The sequence below is a fragment of the Amblyraja radiata genome, chromosome 32, assembly GCF_010909765.2.
Source record: "Amblyraja radiata isolate CabotCenter1 chromosome 32, sAmbRad1.1.pri, whole genome shotgun sequence".
In the NCBI taxonomy this organism is placed as follows: domain Eukaryota; kingdom Metazoa; phylum Chordata; class Chondrichthyes; order Rajiformes; family Rajidae; genus Amblyraja; species Amblyraja radiata.
The window spans coordinates 13,464,075-13,480,820 of record NC_045987.1 but is presented as its reverse complement, the minus strand read 5'-3'; the positions used below and the strand labels follow the sequence as shown (position 1 = coordinate 13,480,820).

The 16,746-nt window shown below is 38.9% G+C and overlaps 1 protein-coding gene and 1 long non-coding RNA gene across 10 annotated transcripts in view; both read right to left on the bottom strand.

Annotated features, from left to right (window-relative positions):
• Positions 1-489: 489 nt before the first annotated feature.
• Positions 490-16,746, bottom strand: part of fnbp1 (formin binding protein 1) — a 139,536-nt gene continuing 123,279 nt past the window's right edge. For 2 of the 9 annotated variants that reach the window (XM_033049083.1, XM_033049085.1), the window contains 3 exons: positions 14,614-14,732; positions 11,603-11,742; positions 9,557-10,519 (listed from right to left, as the gene is read on the bottom strand). In XM_033049083.1, coding sequence (XP_032904974.1) covers positions 10,341-10,519; positions 11,603-11,742; positions 14,614-14,732 — 438 coding nt within the window. In that variant the 3' untranslated portion in view covers positions 9,557-10,340. Of the gene's footprint in view, positions 4,306-9,555; positions 10,520-11,602; positions 11,743-14,613; positions 14,733-16,746 lie in introns of those variants that run through there. The other 7 variants (XM_033049076.1, XM_033049078.1, XM_033049077.1 and 4 more) reach the window with 6 other exon arrangements.
• LOC116990926 lies at positions 7,173-9,398 on the bottom strand. The gene is made up of 2 exons (XR_004416660.1): positions 8,978-9,398; positions 7,173-8,939 (listed from the first exon to the last, which is right to left on the bottom strand). It is a non-coding gene; the product is annotated as an uncharacterized LOC116990926 (long non-coding RNA).

Sequence of the window (16,746 nt, the reverse complement as noted above, 5' to 3'; positions counted from 1 at the left end):
GCCAACAGAGCGAATGCACTTCGCCAAGAATTAGATGAACAAGGTCATTAGGAATTTTGAAATATCCCATTCCCCTGCATTCATTGCATATATGCAACATGCAAAATATCGCTCACCTGTTAATTTCACGATACACAGAATAAAGAAATAATTAAATTAAAAATAAAAATAAATAAAAAGGAAAGCTGACTTACAGAACTCCCAGACACACTGGGAACAATACATTAGCAGGAAACTTTGAATTCTAGAATCAAATCTGCAGAAAAAAAAATTTTTTTTTGGTTTTTTTTTGCAATGGCACTTGAATTGAACTCTTGTTAATAAATTAACAATATATTAATTTTTAAATTATTATCAAAATCAGGACACGGGCTCTTGCACATCACTGGGGATAGGCAAAGTCCAAAACCAAAAAGTAAACATCACAGCATGTGGAGAGTTCTCTGCTCATCCAGAAACAGAAATTAAAAGACATTGCAGCTTTTTTTAATACAACAGGTGCCAAGAGGAAAGCAAAATATTGAGATAAGTTTTTCTTGGTCCTTCCATGTGCATCACTTCTTTAAGTAAGTTCATCAGGTTTTATTGTGGGTTTTTCCACTTGAAGTGTTCTAACTGCTTGGAGTCTCACATTCTATTTCTGACTATGATACAATAATTTGCTAGGTACTGTCAACTATATTTATTTAGTTCCTTTTTTATTATTCTCTGCATTTAATACCAGACTGTTATGGACCCATTCTATATTTGCAAACAGTTTGGTTGAGGTTACTTCTCATCTTCCATTGTCGAGGCAGAAGCAACAGGCCTAAATACTGAAAGCCAACTCTAGGTTCCTTATCAGTAGAGTTCTAGCGCTGAACAGCACGGAAACAGACCCTTCGGCCCACCTAGATCATGCTGACCATGTTGGAAAATTGGACCAATGCCACTGGTTTGGATTTAGCTCATATCCCCCTAAATGTTTTCCATCCATATATCTGTCTAAATATCTTTTAAAGGTCATAATGGTAAGTTACAACTGAAAGTCAGGAAAGCCATACAGCCATTTTCATCTGGTCAACTAAGTTTACAGGAGTTAAACTATGTTTATTCAAAAATAATCTTGCTACTGCCAAACTCTAACCGTGAGGCTTTCCATCTCCAACTGTCTACGTAGAGTCATAGAGTAATACAGTGTGGAAACAAGCCCTTCAGCCCAACTCGCCCACACTGGCCAACAATGTCCCAGCTGTGCTAGTCCCACTTGCCTGCGCTTGGTCCATAACCCTCCAAACCTGTCCTCAACTACCTCCTCTGGCAGCTTGTTCCATACACCCACCACCCTCTGTGTGAAAAAGTTACCCCTCTGATTCGTATTAATCTTCCATATCCTATAATCTTTACATTTCCTATGTAATGACCAAATTCTAAGAATTAGGGAAAAAACGACATTACTATTACGGGTTAAAGAATTACTCAGCTCCAATAGTAAAGAGGAGGAGAATCAATAATCTGGCATCACCGTTAAAGCTAGTAAATAAAACTTGAAAACAAATGTTCATTTTCATTCAATTATGCTTTCCATTAACTAGGCATGATTAATAAACAAACGTGTCATGCTAGAGATACTGGCACAACATTCTGGTGAACTGTCACAAATAAAGCACTGGCTATAGTTATCATAATTGGTAAACTGGGTGTTTCAAATTGATAGTCTTGGTTTCTCCTGAATATTCTTTAACAAACCTCAACAGTCGGATACTCTGAGACTCCAGTTTCTCCACCTCACCTCATTGCTGTGGCTACACTGGTTGGGTGCAGTTAGTCACCAAGACAAAAGTACTTCACAAATGCCTTGCACAAAAATAAACAATAAACCCTGATGATTACTGATTAACTAACGAACAAACACACATTTGGAAGGAGTAAGATCAAGGTTTGTGCAATGCAAAACCCAAGCTGGACTTTTGTCTTTTTAAGAAATCAATGAGGTATTTGATTTATTTCGCAACTGTTGTATTTATAATACTGACACAAAACACAGGGTTTCAGCTGAATTTTATAAGCATGGTCTCTATTGTGAAAATGTATTTCAGAAACATTTAAAAAAAATTAACAGAACTACAAATGAGTGTAGTTTTTTTTCTGCAGCGTAATTGGATTATTTAAAGATAAATGATTTTCTGGTTTGGGGAAATTCAGAATTAACATTTTGGTGGGACCTGCACCTTAAAAAGCAGCTTTGCACTGCATTTCTGATCATCGACGAGATTGATCACAAACATCAAAAATGTCTGAATAATCAGCCAGCCTTTGTAACCCAACTATGGTGAAAGGGTGACCAACATGACCAATGCCAGACATTGTGTCCCGTTTGTCAATGTAACAACGTGTGCCACTGGTGTCAACAGGGAATTACTTTCCACAATAGTGTGAAACTTTATTTGGTTAATTTTAATATCTGCCAGACAGAACCAGCACACATTCAACCTCCCACACATGCATTTCCAATCTCAATCATGCCTCATGAGGGTGATAGTTGGTAAGGCACATCCCTACAGAAATCTCAGTGCTTGGTTTCAGAACACAGTTGGCACACATTTGAAGGCAGGTGGAATAATACCAGTTTTGGATTATTTGTTCACTACAACCTCTTACTCACATATCTTTCATTACTAATTCAACTTCGATTTGCTATGGGACAACAATGGATCTGGGATTTGATGTGACTGCTTTACCTTAAGGTGCAGTATATGTATATTTAACCATTGAAACAGCAGTACTTGGGGGGGGGGAAACATTCACCGATAATCGAGAACAGCGGACAGCATGAAACTAAAATCCCTTGCAGAAATACAAGCCAAGCGCTAGACGCTTCCCTGGATCGCTCATTCCTGGCTCTCTGTGTACACGGTTAATGTCAACTATTTCTTCACATTTTCACTCGGACGGTGTTAAGAGTAGAAGCGATTACAAACAGCTGAAACCCCAGCAGTTTAGCACACAGTGGTTTGTAGGCAGCTTTAGGGAGAGCAGCAGAAACTCCAACAAATACACAGGTGAACATGCAAGAAAAAAACGTGTCACACGACCAGCAACTCCACTTCTTAAAGCCAACAAAATAATGACGCAGAAAATGTGACCATAACTTTCATTAAGGTGGGCACAGGCAGAGCATCAGGGCGAGCATGCAGACTGGAAAAGATGGACTGATGTTGGGCAGTGCTACAAACCAAAATGATAATAGTGATGTGATGGTGACAAAGAAATCTACCAAACACCAGATACAGGTACTGCATGACCACAAGTGCTCCACTCTGTCATTCCCAGTATCTACATGCTTTGACAATTAAAACAACTCGATCCACGCTAAAAATATTCTACCTTTCTACTTGGCTAAATGCTCACAAGCAAACGGGACTATGGCCTTCAAGTATCTTCTTTGCATTTAATGGGCAAAACCTCAGGAAGTTTCTCTATTTTACCAAGTTATCTGGGCTGGATATGTGTGGAAGAGGTAGAGAAAAATCAAATATAAAACTTAAAAACTCTGTAGAGCTGAGGATGAATGAAAATTAACTGCACTTCAGTCAATCGTTAGTTGTACTTATTTTTACAACTTCCAGTCACTCCACATAATTTCATCTCTGGAAAGATTAACTATGTATGCGGTTTGCAATGCAAGTTCATCAAAAGTGAGGTATGAATGTATCTCTCAAGGCTTCTGAAGCCAAGATTGTAAGCATCACAATTGTGATAGGACTAGCACTGAAGTGGCGACATTTTTCTGAACACTGAAAATGCTTTGTGGCAACCCAGGTGATCCCTTAACTTCTTATATAGAACAAACTCAACTCAACTAAACTAATTGTCAATTACTTCATTTTACTATCCCTTCCCAGCCAAGAACTACCTGTACCTTGGCTCGAATAAAGATTAAATGAACAATATCCACCCAAACAATGTACGGTTACTGTGGTGATGAAGTACATGTATTCTGTAAAGTAGATTTCAAAATTCACATATTTTAAAATTTTTTTAAATGGGCAAAATTTTAGACAGAGGCATGCATCAGAAAATTGCATTTTTGACATTTACGGAGTATCCGAGTTAATTCGAGCAATAGATGGCATGCCATGAAATAAGAGCAAGCACTTGCACCTTATGATCATATAATTTTTTCATCTCGCTGGTTTTGCTTTTGATTATTAAAAACGAAACCAGTCTGGCTAGTCTTCCATTTTGAATATTGTTAAGCTGGAGAAGGTGTCCTTGTATACCAGCTCGCCCGTGATTCATGGACCATGACACCACCTTAGGTACCTAGAGTCCAGAGAGGGAGAAAGGGACACGGGTTAGTGACAATGACAAAGTTAAGGGGACAATCAGAAACCTCACAGCTGGCGCAACTAGACAAAGAGCCTACAAGGAAGCATTCAGTAATGCTGATGTCGTGAACATGTCTTCCAGTTCTTGAATTGAATTGAATCCTTTATTTGTCATTCAGACCTTTCGGTCTGAACGAAATGTCGTTGCCTAGCTACACCTTTTTGTATGGTACACCAATAAAATTAAAAAAAAATTAATTTTGCTCATTACAATTTGAAATTGAAGGTATCTACAAACAACATAAAAAATATTAATAACATTTTTTTTTAAATATTCAAAATTTGGCCAGAGGGGAAAAAAGAGAGAAATACAATACAACTCTCGATGAAAGGTGATCCATATTAATTACATGTCACATAGACATTCTGAATCAGATATTCCAACAATATTTAGTGGCTTGGCTATAGGTGCCATTGAATTTCAGTGTGAGATCATTAGCAAACATTTATTTTATGGAATAAAAACAGAAAATGCTGGAAATATTCAGCTGGCCAGGGGGTATATGTGGGAAGCAAGAAAGAGTTCCGTTTTTCTTCCCATTGATGCAGCCTGACCTACTGAGTATTTCCAGCGTTTCCTGTTTTATTTTATATTTCTAACATTGGCAGTTAAAAAAAAAACAAATCCATATTTTTATGGAATGTAAAACATCCATATGAAGAGAGACTTCTTATTCTCCAATTTTAGCAGTTCACAAACACATTGAAGCAATGCTAAATCTTACACTGATACAGCACCATGTTCTGAAATTAAATTTACAGGTGCAAATGTCCGATAACAAAGTTAAAGAGACGGCAGGTTTGAATGTAAACTGAAGATTCACCATAATTGCAGATCCAAAAACAAAATAATAGATTTAAACTTCCTCTCCAAAATATGACAGATTCAGTGATGTCTCACAAAGCAGTCTGATTTCTGTTCCTTTGCAGAGGGCGTGAATCTCAGACCCCACTGCACATGTTCTGGTGATTACAAATTAAACAGCAGTTTGCCAAGCTTCTTGCTTTCATTGGAAATCCATGGTTTAAAGCACACTTTCTCCAGCACAAGCATAAATAGGGCATTACTGCAGAAAATAAGTAATGGCCCCAAAAGACAGAGGAGATTAAAATATTCTCTTTTTTAATAAACATTAGAAAGCATTTGAAATCAGACACTACAAACAACCACACATCAATTTAAAATACTGCTTCAAAGAAAGATGCTTCCACTGTGAAAACATCCAATAGGATGGCAGTGATTTTACATTGTTAGATGTGTTTTGGACACCTACGTTCTGATTTTCTTAAAATCACTGCAGATTAAAACAAAAACAGTTCTTTAAACCCCTTTCTGTAAATCATGCAACCATTACTTTGAAAAGTGACTGGTAATCATAAAAGAGGAAAGTTCAATGACAACTTAAAAGACACTTGGACAGGTACATGAATAGAAAATATTTAGAGGAAATGTAGATTGAATGTGGGCAAATGGGACTAGCTTCGATGGGCATCTCGGTTGGCATGCAAGAGTTGGGCTGAAGGGCCTGTTTCCATACTGTATGGCTCTTTGAGCCTGGTGGGTGGACAATTTCAATGCCTGCATGCTTTTGACATCGGTCATCACTGATCCTCTTCAAACCGTCATGTAATATTATGATTACAAACAGCACAATTTACTGTAAGTGAGTCAGAAGTTTATTGTCTCAAGTATCTTCTATGAAGGCACGAAAACAGATCAGTTTGCAGGCCCAAAGTATAAGCCATGTTAACAAATTAAATCTCAATAACATTCATTTACATGGACGCAACAAATGATGAGATGCCAAATCAGCTCTCTACTCCACTGTTTTGCCAATCTTAGTTACGCTGCTGTGGGGACATGCCCAAGAGGCAAAGAGTCATCATGTAGACATGAGAATAAGTGGGATTAATGGGCTGTCTTCCTGCACATTTTAACTGGTTGGTCGACAGCAGCATGAGCGGATGTTTGAAGGACCAATAGCTGATTGTTCTCTGCAGAAGATGCCAAGTCCGGGGCTAATGGGGATGGAATTAAGATTGTTTCTAAATAAACAACAACCTATCTTCATACTTCTTTGGAAAGATTTAAAACCATTTTTTTCCGTTTTTGCTTTAGTTTGATATGCAATATGTATATGCGGTAAATGTTCCTTGCCTTCGTGCAATAATTGGAATATATACATGATACCTTAAAAATTGCCACCATTCTGACCAACTAGTAAAAAAGTTAAATATCTAAAATACATAAGGAGCAAGACCAATACACACGACTCCTCAGACCTGTTTTGTCACACACTAAGATCACGCCTCAACATAATGTGTAGGAAGGAACGGCAGATGCTGGTTTACACCGAAGATAAATGCAAAATGCTGGAGTAACTCAGCGGGACAGGCAACATCTCTGGATTGACGTTTCGGGGCGAGACCCCTCTTCAGACCTCAACATAATGTGCCACCGTTTTTCTGCCTTAGAACGCAGGAACAGGCGCTTCAGCCCACAATATCTTCTTATACCTAGATCCCTTTACTATCAAGAAATCTATCACTCTCTGCTGTGAATAAAATTAATTCCAATCCTCAATGGCCTTCCAAGATAGAGAATTCCACAGATTCACCTGCCTGAGAAGACATTCCCCATTTCAGTGAATTATAATTCTAGACTCCCGAACCAAGGGCAGTATCTCTCCTGTTGAGCTGTCTGTGTTGAGTTCATTCACTTTACGTACCATAAAATAACTATTGTTACAAGATTGTTACAAGAATTAAAATTGCATCATTTTTCCATATATTTATGGAAGACATTCTAAATAAATCTCAAATTTATTATATTAGATGTTTTCCCCAGAAAACGCATGACATGGGTGAACATTTAGGTATATGTGAAAACTAACCTATTTAGGGGAGAGAATCTGAAAGATTGCAGATGATATAGGTTTAAAAGACAATCTTTGATCCCAAGAACAAGATAACAGATTCTACATTCTCCAGCCAGATGAAACAGCTCCCAACATTTCAAGCCTGTAAGAAATCTGTAAGATCTAATTCTTACAAAAGACAAAATCCACTGCCTCACAGGACGAACCCAAATCAAAATAGTAAACCTCGTCTAAAGAATAGACAAGTTGTGGCATTTGGCAGGGATTTTTAGCCTACGACTTCCCTCGGTACAAACAAGACTGTAAAAAATGAACATCCCAACCAGTCTGGTTCTGTGACTGTGCCATCATGTAGGTTCAAAATAGGATTTCCTGGTTAGAACAATAAGCTTTGTCTCTTAGGCTAGGGGTGTGCTGACACAATTATATTTACTGTATCTGACACTACAACTACAACAAAGAAGCTTAAGTATGCAAGAATGACAATATTGTAAAGATCAGGCAGCTTCCAAAGGAAGATATATAAAATTAAATAATATTAACAGTTTAGTCAGGACCTCAGAGACAACTCAGAGGCTAGGATATCAAGGTATAATGAGGCCGGTTTGCAAAATTAAACCAAGTATTATTTACTCATAAAGAACTATACGATGTGAACTGTAGGTTAGCGTTCACAAAGTACAGTTTGGCTTAATGGATATTTTCCCCAATAGCGACACCATGAAGGTAAAAAACAAAGGACAGATCACTAGAGTGTTAGCAAGCCGATGGTTGATGCTCAGTTCTACTTTGGTGATGGTGATGATGATTCTGCATTCATGTAGGAATATAATGTGGATTTTATTTTAAGATCTCAGGAAGGTTATTTGCTGATGAATTCCCGCTGAGAAGCTGAGCACTAATTGCTACTTGGACGGGGTATTGTTCTGCTATAAAGAAAAAGGTTCAGCGGATTTATAGACCATGACTGGCATAGTGAAAAGTGTTCATGGGACAAGATTTATACTAATTTGTTCTTGGCTCTGTGTGATATTGATGTCAGGTTCATTTTTAAAAAATCATCTTATGTCCTTCATTGCACTGAGCACTGTCCTGCATCATATTTGAACTATAATTATTTTTTTCTTTCAGAGCCATTTCCTTCCGAAACAGACTTATAACACTTAAGGTAACTAATCAAATTGCTGTATAAACCAGCTAGCGATTGCAATGTGAAAAAACCCACTGCTGGTAATTGATGGAATGGAGGAAGATATTTCTGGTTGTTGAAGGAGTTTGCAGTTACAGAAATCTCTACATAAAGGGCTTCTGCAATTAACAGTTTGCGAGTGTTGGACACTGGCTTACACAGAGGCCAGCTTGAACCAGTGAAGTGCATGGGAGAGAATTCCACCTCAGCCTCTTGTGCTAAATGCAATTAGACAGATACAGTTGCGTTTCCATCAGTCACTTCAATGGAACTAAATTACACAAGGCTAACATGTAGCAAATACTGTATCTGCACCGTTCACCCAAGTACCCAGAGAAGTTTGACCCTGCATTGCATGCAAAGTATGTCACTCAGTCTTCTCGACATCAATCAATCTCTCTGCTCATGAACACACAGCAAACAGATGAAGAGGTGGAAAATTGAAACAACAGCAATGAAACAAATTAAAACTGGTGCAAACAGCTAATAATCAACAAACATCTTGTGTACCGAATGGGTACGCTGGGTACAATGGGTACAACAAACATCTTGTGTACCAAATGGGTACGCTGCTATAATTATAATCAGCCCAGGCAGTCATGCAAATAATATTTTTAAAATTCTCTTTTTTTTGTTTAAACAAAAAATTAACAAAAATTATAAAAATGTAAAAACTGTAATTAGGTACTAGCAGAAATGCAGATGGACCATTATTTAAAAGATTAAATAGTTTTGTTAAACAATGATAAGCAATTCATTCCGTTACTTACAAAATTATTTATACAGAGGTTTATGCTGGATGCAGTTCATTGTGGAGAAATAAAATATGTAACCTGGGTGTTTCTGTAAAACAATTAGCCCTTCAGTGACTTAATCTATCAAATTGGCACCCACTCAGAACCATTCTTTCAGCATTGAAGAGAAAGATAGAGGGAGAGAGGGGGAGAGAGGGAGAGAGGGGGAGAGATGTGTGTGTGAGAGAGAAAGAGAAAGCGTGTGAGAGAGGGAGGGGGGAGGGGGAGAGAAAGGTAGGGACATAGAGAGGGGGAGAGGGGGGGGAGAGGGGAGAGGGGAGAGAAAGAGAGCGACATAGAGAGGGGGGAGAGGGAGGGATGCAGAGAGACAGAGACAGAGGGGAGAGAGACAGAGAGAGGGGGAGAGGGAGAGACAAAAAGAGAGCGTACAGGAAAGAAAGCTTGAGAGCAAGAAGGACGGAACCTGAGACAGAGAAAAAGACAAAATGAGAACAAGAAAAATGCTTTTATATCGCATCTTTAAGGATATCCCAGAATGATTTGAAGTCAAAGTACTGTTAATCATTCATTGTCATAATACTGGGTGGTGTCAGCATAAAAGCAGAAATGTATGACCTTGAAAATGACTTGTACTGTGGACAGGATTTCTCTACAATACAGCTGCATCAACTGGATGTGGGCAGAAATTCCTATTGTCATGAAACTCATTATGTACGTTAAATAAAAATAAGCAGCCATTTTATAATATAGAAAAATGTGCATACATATTGAAGCAATGAAAGCAAATACTTTGTGCATTAGATTTTGTGAAGATGAAATATAAATTTACAGTTCTATGTACCATGAAGAGATTTTAGTTTGCACGAAAACCAAACTGTTTGTATGGACAGATGAAAATGGATGTTGATTTTCACACATAAAACACCAAACACTGAAGTCGTTATCAGGATGTACCAGATCCAAACTCACTGATCACAAACTACAATCAGCACGAGAGAGGTTTCCCCATCTACTCTCCAGCAACATGCAAAGGTCAGTAAGTATAGTGCAAAATAAGGAAGTGATATGACCAGACAGTGTATTGCACTTTGTTGCATTCTCTTGTATGTGTCAAGCAGGTCCTGTCTAACAGAGAGTTTACTTAAAACTAGATATAAGTCATTGCACCTTTAACACTTTTGTCCAAATAGACCTCCACATAAGACGTTGGAACATATCCTTCCTCGTCTTCACTTCGTCGAACTCTTGTCCACCCATCTCCTTTATCTTCCTCTATCACAGTCAGCGTCTCTCCCTCTGTAATCATTATAGTTCCTTCATTCTGACCTGAATTGAAAGCAGATTCACAAATCAGGTTACACCAGACGCGATGGCACTACAGATAGCACTAGGAAAGACAAACATTGTGTTCATTGGATAGAACAGTACTGGCCCTTTGGCCCACAATGTCTGTGCTAAACATGATGTTGAGTTAAACCAACTTCCTCTGCCTGCACGTGATCCATATCCTTCCATTCCCTGAATATCCATGTGCCTGTCTGAAAGCGTCTTAAATGCCTCTGTCATATCTGCCTCCACCACACCTGGCAACACCATGTTCCAGGCACCCACCACCTTCTGTGTAAAAAAAAAAAAAACTCCTTTAAACTTTGCTCCTCACACCTTAAAGCTATGCCCTCTAATCTTTGACTTAATAGTATTATATTATATTATAATATAATACACATTTCCGCCCTGGGTAAAAGGTTCACCCTGCTACATATAAACTCTCTCAATCCACAATTTGGATCCTCACTTTGGACAGGGATAGAGTTTTCAAGAGAAGCTTCAGGTTAGCTGGTTTAGCTCCATTGAGAGTCTCCTCCACAGTTATTTGCTTCATCCCCAATTAACCCCTGGTATTCCAATTGAAAAAAGAGGCTAAAAAATATCCGATTTCAATTTCACTGCACGGTGCGACACATCTTGTTTGCAGTTTCAACCACAATACTGCTCCTGATTATTTGTGGGGAGTAACTGTCTTCTGATTGAAAACATAGAAACAGAGGAATGCATCCTCATCCTGCAACCCCTCTTCAGCGTTAGATTTAGGTTTGTTACTGTCACGGTACCGGGGTACAGAGAAAAGCTTTGTTTTGCATGATATTCAAAAGGATCAGATATACTATACATTAATAAAATCAAGCCAGTCACCTTGTTCCAATCATTCCCTTCCATCAACCTGTGAATTACATCCCATTGCTCTAACCAGGTTTCCATACAATTGCAACAAGAATTCTCTCCTCTTGTACTCAAAGCCTATTGCAAAGGCGGCCAACATACTCTTTTTATCTCTCTAAAGGACATAGAGTGTTGCTGGATTTCTAAGGTGTGGTTTTAGCTGCTTCCTTTTCTCTACGGTCTTTATACCTTCAAAGGGATACATGGCCTTGCATGTACCAATTGACGTCAGCACTTCTTCATCATCAAACTCATCATCAAACTCGTTTTGGGCTGCAACTTTTAACTGTGGGTCTTGGCTTTGTTCTTCGGTATAACTACCATCAGGACTGCTCAAGAAAGAAAGAAATACAGTAACTATAGAAATAGTATGTCCCAAATAAACCATAGCAGATCCGCAGACCATGGCAGCATAACAGCTGATAGAAACCTTGCAGTAAAGCAATATCATATGCAGCTACAGCATCATAACCAGTAGAAATCACCTAGGAAAGCATTAACAAACCCTCAATATATGATATCCTAAAAACAGGGCAAGTAATATCAGAGAAGAAGACCACTCTGCCCATCATTTCCATTGCATTCACCGATGGACTTGGATCTGATTAAACTTCCCAATCCCTGGTCTATAGTGACACGGGCATATAGTTCTTCCAGTGGCCACTGGTTAAATGTGGTGCTAGTCTCAGGCTCCACTAATCTCTTGAGCTGAAAGCTGCACACATTATGTAATACCTGACAGTCGCAATTTTGGATAAAAGGCATTGAGTCGATCTGATAGCTTTGTATAACGCAGCCATTAATTGTCCAGAATTTATAAATTGAAACTATGCACATAATTGCTAATGCACATACAAAAATGATCAATAATCCAATTTGGACATTGTTGAACAGCAAATATTAAGGTATATATTGCTGTATTGCACTCTTGTTTGACACTCAAAATACATTAAGAATAATTGGCAACTGTTTACTATTTCCACGCGTACCAAGATAGAGTGAAAAGCTTCTTCCTTCACTGTATCGTTTTCAGTTGTGTTCATTTGTTACAAAGTATACTTTGCTGTTTGGCAGAAATTGCAAGATTGTTTCATCAATTGTTTTAATTCCAAGAAGAGATACGCTGAGAGTAAACTCATTAATACTTTTAGATATTATTTAACTAAACAAAAACAAGTTTTATGATTTTACATATTGACCAATTTATGCTTTATTTCGATTTCCAGTAAATGCAATTCTTATTTAAACAACCCCAAACACCGCTCAGTAACTATGATCTTCTATGGACCGTGTCTTTGGTTCCACTACAGACATCGGTTTTGCACTATTATGGTTACCTAGTTTTATTGTGATTAATTAATTGTATTATTGATTATAATATATTTAACTGTGTGATATTACATTTATGGGCCTGTTAAGTTGCAACAAGTAAGAATGTCATTGTTCTGTTGTTGGTGCATGGGACAATTAAACACTCTTGACTCACTCCTGACTAACTCCCTGCATCAACTACAGCGCATTGAGTTGGGAATTTACAGGGTGTGCCAGTTACATAAACTCCTGTTAAATTAAATGACTTCATGGCGCCTTGTAAAATAAATCTGATCGCAACATCCAAAATTAAGTTCTCAGGCATAGCAGAAGAACTAAAAGAAACAATTTAATCTAGATTTTTAAAACATTTCAGAAATTGCACAGGAATTCACAATTTATAAACCTCTGGACAAAATATATCCATTTAATTCATCAGGTCAAACTGAATTCTAATTTATTAATTCTATTCTATTTTATCTATTTTAAATAATAGATTATTCGATGATGATGACGAATTTCAGTAAGTTGGGAATTTTTGCAAGATAATTTCAAGAGAAAGGAATGGTAATCTACAGATAGATTCAAATTGCTCAGATGATATTGTGGAATTTAAATTCAGTTGAAAAATCTAGAATCAATGGCCAATACCTATAATGGTGAGCAAGAAAATATTATAAATAATCAACAATTTCACAAACACCTTGAGAGAAGAATTTGAGTCATTTGTGTACAGTGACTTCATTGGCATGATCACCATATATTTTCCACACTACCTTCCATTTTCCCCTTTCGACACATGACACATTAGCACTGTTCTATTTAAACACAACTTAGAAAAAGTTGTGTTTAACTTCCACCTCAGGATTACAAACCCCTAGGCCAAATCACATGTAATCTTAGAAATGTCTTAAACGTGGACAAATGGGATTAGCTTAGATGCGGCATCCTAGTCAGTATGGACAAGTTGTGCTGAAGTGCCTGCTTCTGTGCTGTATTAGTCTACGTTACAAAACAAAAAGTGCAACTTGGCCAACCAAGTCCATGCCGGTTCATTCTACAGAAATCCTGTCAGTTCCAAATCCCAGATTTTGCCCCATGGTCATGCACATTGGCACAGGGCAGATGGCGAGAGACACAGGCACAGGGCAGATGGCGAGAGAGGGAAAAAAACGGCCTAATTTTCACAAGTCCATCTGTTCCACATGCATCGATTCATTGGTGAGCATCTCAAACACCCAGGAATATCAGTCCAGTCTCCATAATAAAGATGTTCACAATATTGCTGTGTTAAGTGGGATAGATCTTGAATTGAGTCAGTAACTCAAAACTGGGCATTCCTGAGGCAAATAAAGGTCACCAGGATCATTGGAGTATCATTCCATGCACCCACATCTTCTACCATCATCCCCTCTTCTCCCCACCCCTTCATTGTCTCCTCCCACTCACATCCCTCCCTCTGGCTTTCTACCTTATTCCTTATCTAACACCTGTTTGTCTCCTGTTAATCTCTCGCCTTTGTCCCTTACTCCATCCATCAGCTATTCACCCCCCCCCCCCCCCCATTTACCTCTATCCTATCACTTGCCAGGCTTTGTTCCACCACCATCTCTCTCTTCCAGTTCTCTCCCTCACTACAATCAGTCTGAAGAAAGGTCCTGACCCTAAACATCATCCCCCCCCCCCCAATCTCCTCTATGATTCGGGCGCAACCAGGAAGGCAGAGATCAGATAAACTCTGTGCTGTCTGACCACATCCTTGTGTGAAGTGGCCACAGGTTCAATAACACACAGAGTACAAAAAGGGAACAGCAATGTCTGCCGCCACCTTCAACTTCTCAACATCCAGCTCAGTCAGCAAGTCCCCGTGACCAATAGCGGTACCGTACCTCTCTCTATCCTGTGGACAGTTGTTGACGGCGCTGCTCTGCGACTCGTACATTTCACTCTGCCGCCGACTTTGATCCGACTTTGTCGGTAAGCGACCTTCCACCTCAGCCAGCCAAGCCTGAAAACAAATCAGAAATGAACGCTGAAGTACACATCACCACTTTGGCACGCTGAGTCCAGAGGTTGGGTGTAAAAATGCCGAGCTGGAAGAACTCAGTAGGTCAGGCAGCATCTGTAGAGAGCATGGATAGGTGAAGCTACAGGTTGCAACCCTTCTTCAGACTGAAGAATAATCTGAAGGAGGATATATTCCTCAGATGCTTACTGACTTGCTGAGTTCCACCAGCACTGTGTTTTTTTGCATAAGTTACCAGCATCTGCAGAAATTGGAACGTTGTGTTACAGTTGTAGATGACGATGGTGAGGCCACACATGGAGTATTATGTTCAGTTTTGTTCACCCTGGTATAGAACAGATGCCATTAAGCTGCGAAGGGTGCAGAGAAGATTTATAAGGATGTTGCCCCCAGGACTCGAGGTTCTGAGCTATAGAGAGAGGTTGGTTGGGCAGGCTAGGATTTTATTCCTTGGAGCCAATGGACTGAGGGTAAACTTATATAGGTGTTTCAAATCAGGAGGAGAATAGATATAATGAATGTACAGAGTCTTTTCCCCAGGGTAGGGCAAGTCAAAAACCAGAGGGCATAGGTTTAGAGGGCACAGGCATCGGTCTAGTCAGACAGTGGGGAAAGATTTAATAGGATCCTGGGAGACAACTTTTTCACCAAGATGTTAATGAATGTATAGAATGGGCAGCCAGAGGAAATAGTTGAAGAAGGTATGATAAAAACATCTGAAACAGGTACATGGATGGGAATGGTTTAGCGGTAAATAAGTCAAATGCGGGCAAATGGGACTAGCTGAGATGGAGTGTCTTGGTCAGCCTGGATGAAATATATTGAAGGGCCTGTTTCCATGCTAAATGACTATGGTTTTCCAGTTAAATGCAAGAAAGATGTGTGGCTGGGGAGGTGGGGTGAAGCAAGATCTTGATGAATGACTGAGAAAGCTCAAAAACAGGAGTGTGCCTTAGTTCAAATGTTTTATGTTCTTTTAATTTCACACATGATCATCTTGATTGTGGTCTATAGTCACCAGGGGGCATAATAATACTGGATAATGGCATAACCCAGAGATCAACTCTCCTTCATGCAACTCGCATTGCTATCTTTCTGTAAATATTTATCCAACAGTTGGTATCCACAATGTAACTGTAAACTAATCAGACTCTCTAGCTACCACATTTGGGGCCATATTGTATATCTATTTATTTCGGGAACCTATCGTTTTATTCCTCTGTCACCTTTCATCAGTGCTATCAAGACCCTGGAGACAACCCTGCATTGTTATTCCATGTGATGATAAACACAAAAAGCTGGAGTAACTCAGCGGGTAAGACAGCATCTCTGGAGTAAAGGAATAGGTGACGTGTCGGGTCAAGTCCCTCTTCCTTGCACCTTGCCTCAACATGTACTTTTATAAACATGCATCTTGATTTTCGAGCCATCTAGTTTGACTCATTTTGGGTAAGGCACTTCCATTACTTAACTCAGCACACGTTCCTATGTTACCTTAAACAGTATGTTCTCAGGTATTTTGACTTTAGAGTGTGTAACAGATAAACCTGCACCTGTTCTCAAGAAAATGGACATGCACATACTCTTGTGTCGAGTCACCTGTAATATCCAATGTACTGCTTTGGCCAAGACCAGCTAAATTAGCACAGAAATAGGATGAGATCAATGTGTTCCTGGAACGTAGTGCTTCTGGTTCCTGTCACTTAGTGATACGTTGGTATCAATTGCAAGAAATATCTGCCTCAGAGAAACATCACTTAAATTTCACTGGCCATTTTAGCTCTGCAGAAAAAGAACTGTAAATATTTGTTTACTTTGGCTTATCAAACTGACAATATGACAGTTTATTCATTATGTGGTTTATTTTCTGACGAGTTCAGCAGTAATGAACATAGTAAATTGGATATAGTCACGGTTCAGTATCCTCACATAAACTAATTATCCAACCACTTAGTAGTCAAGGGATTTAAATATTTGTTGTCTTTCATTTCATCAA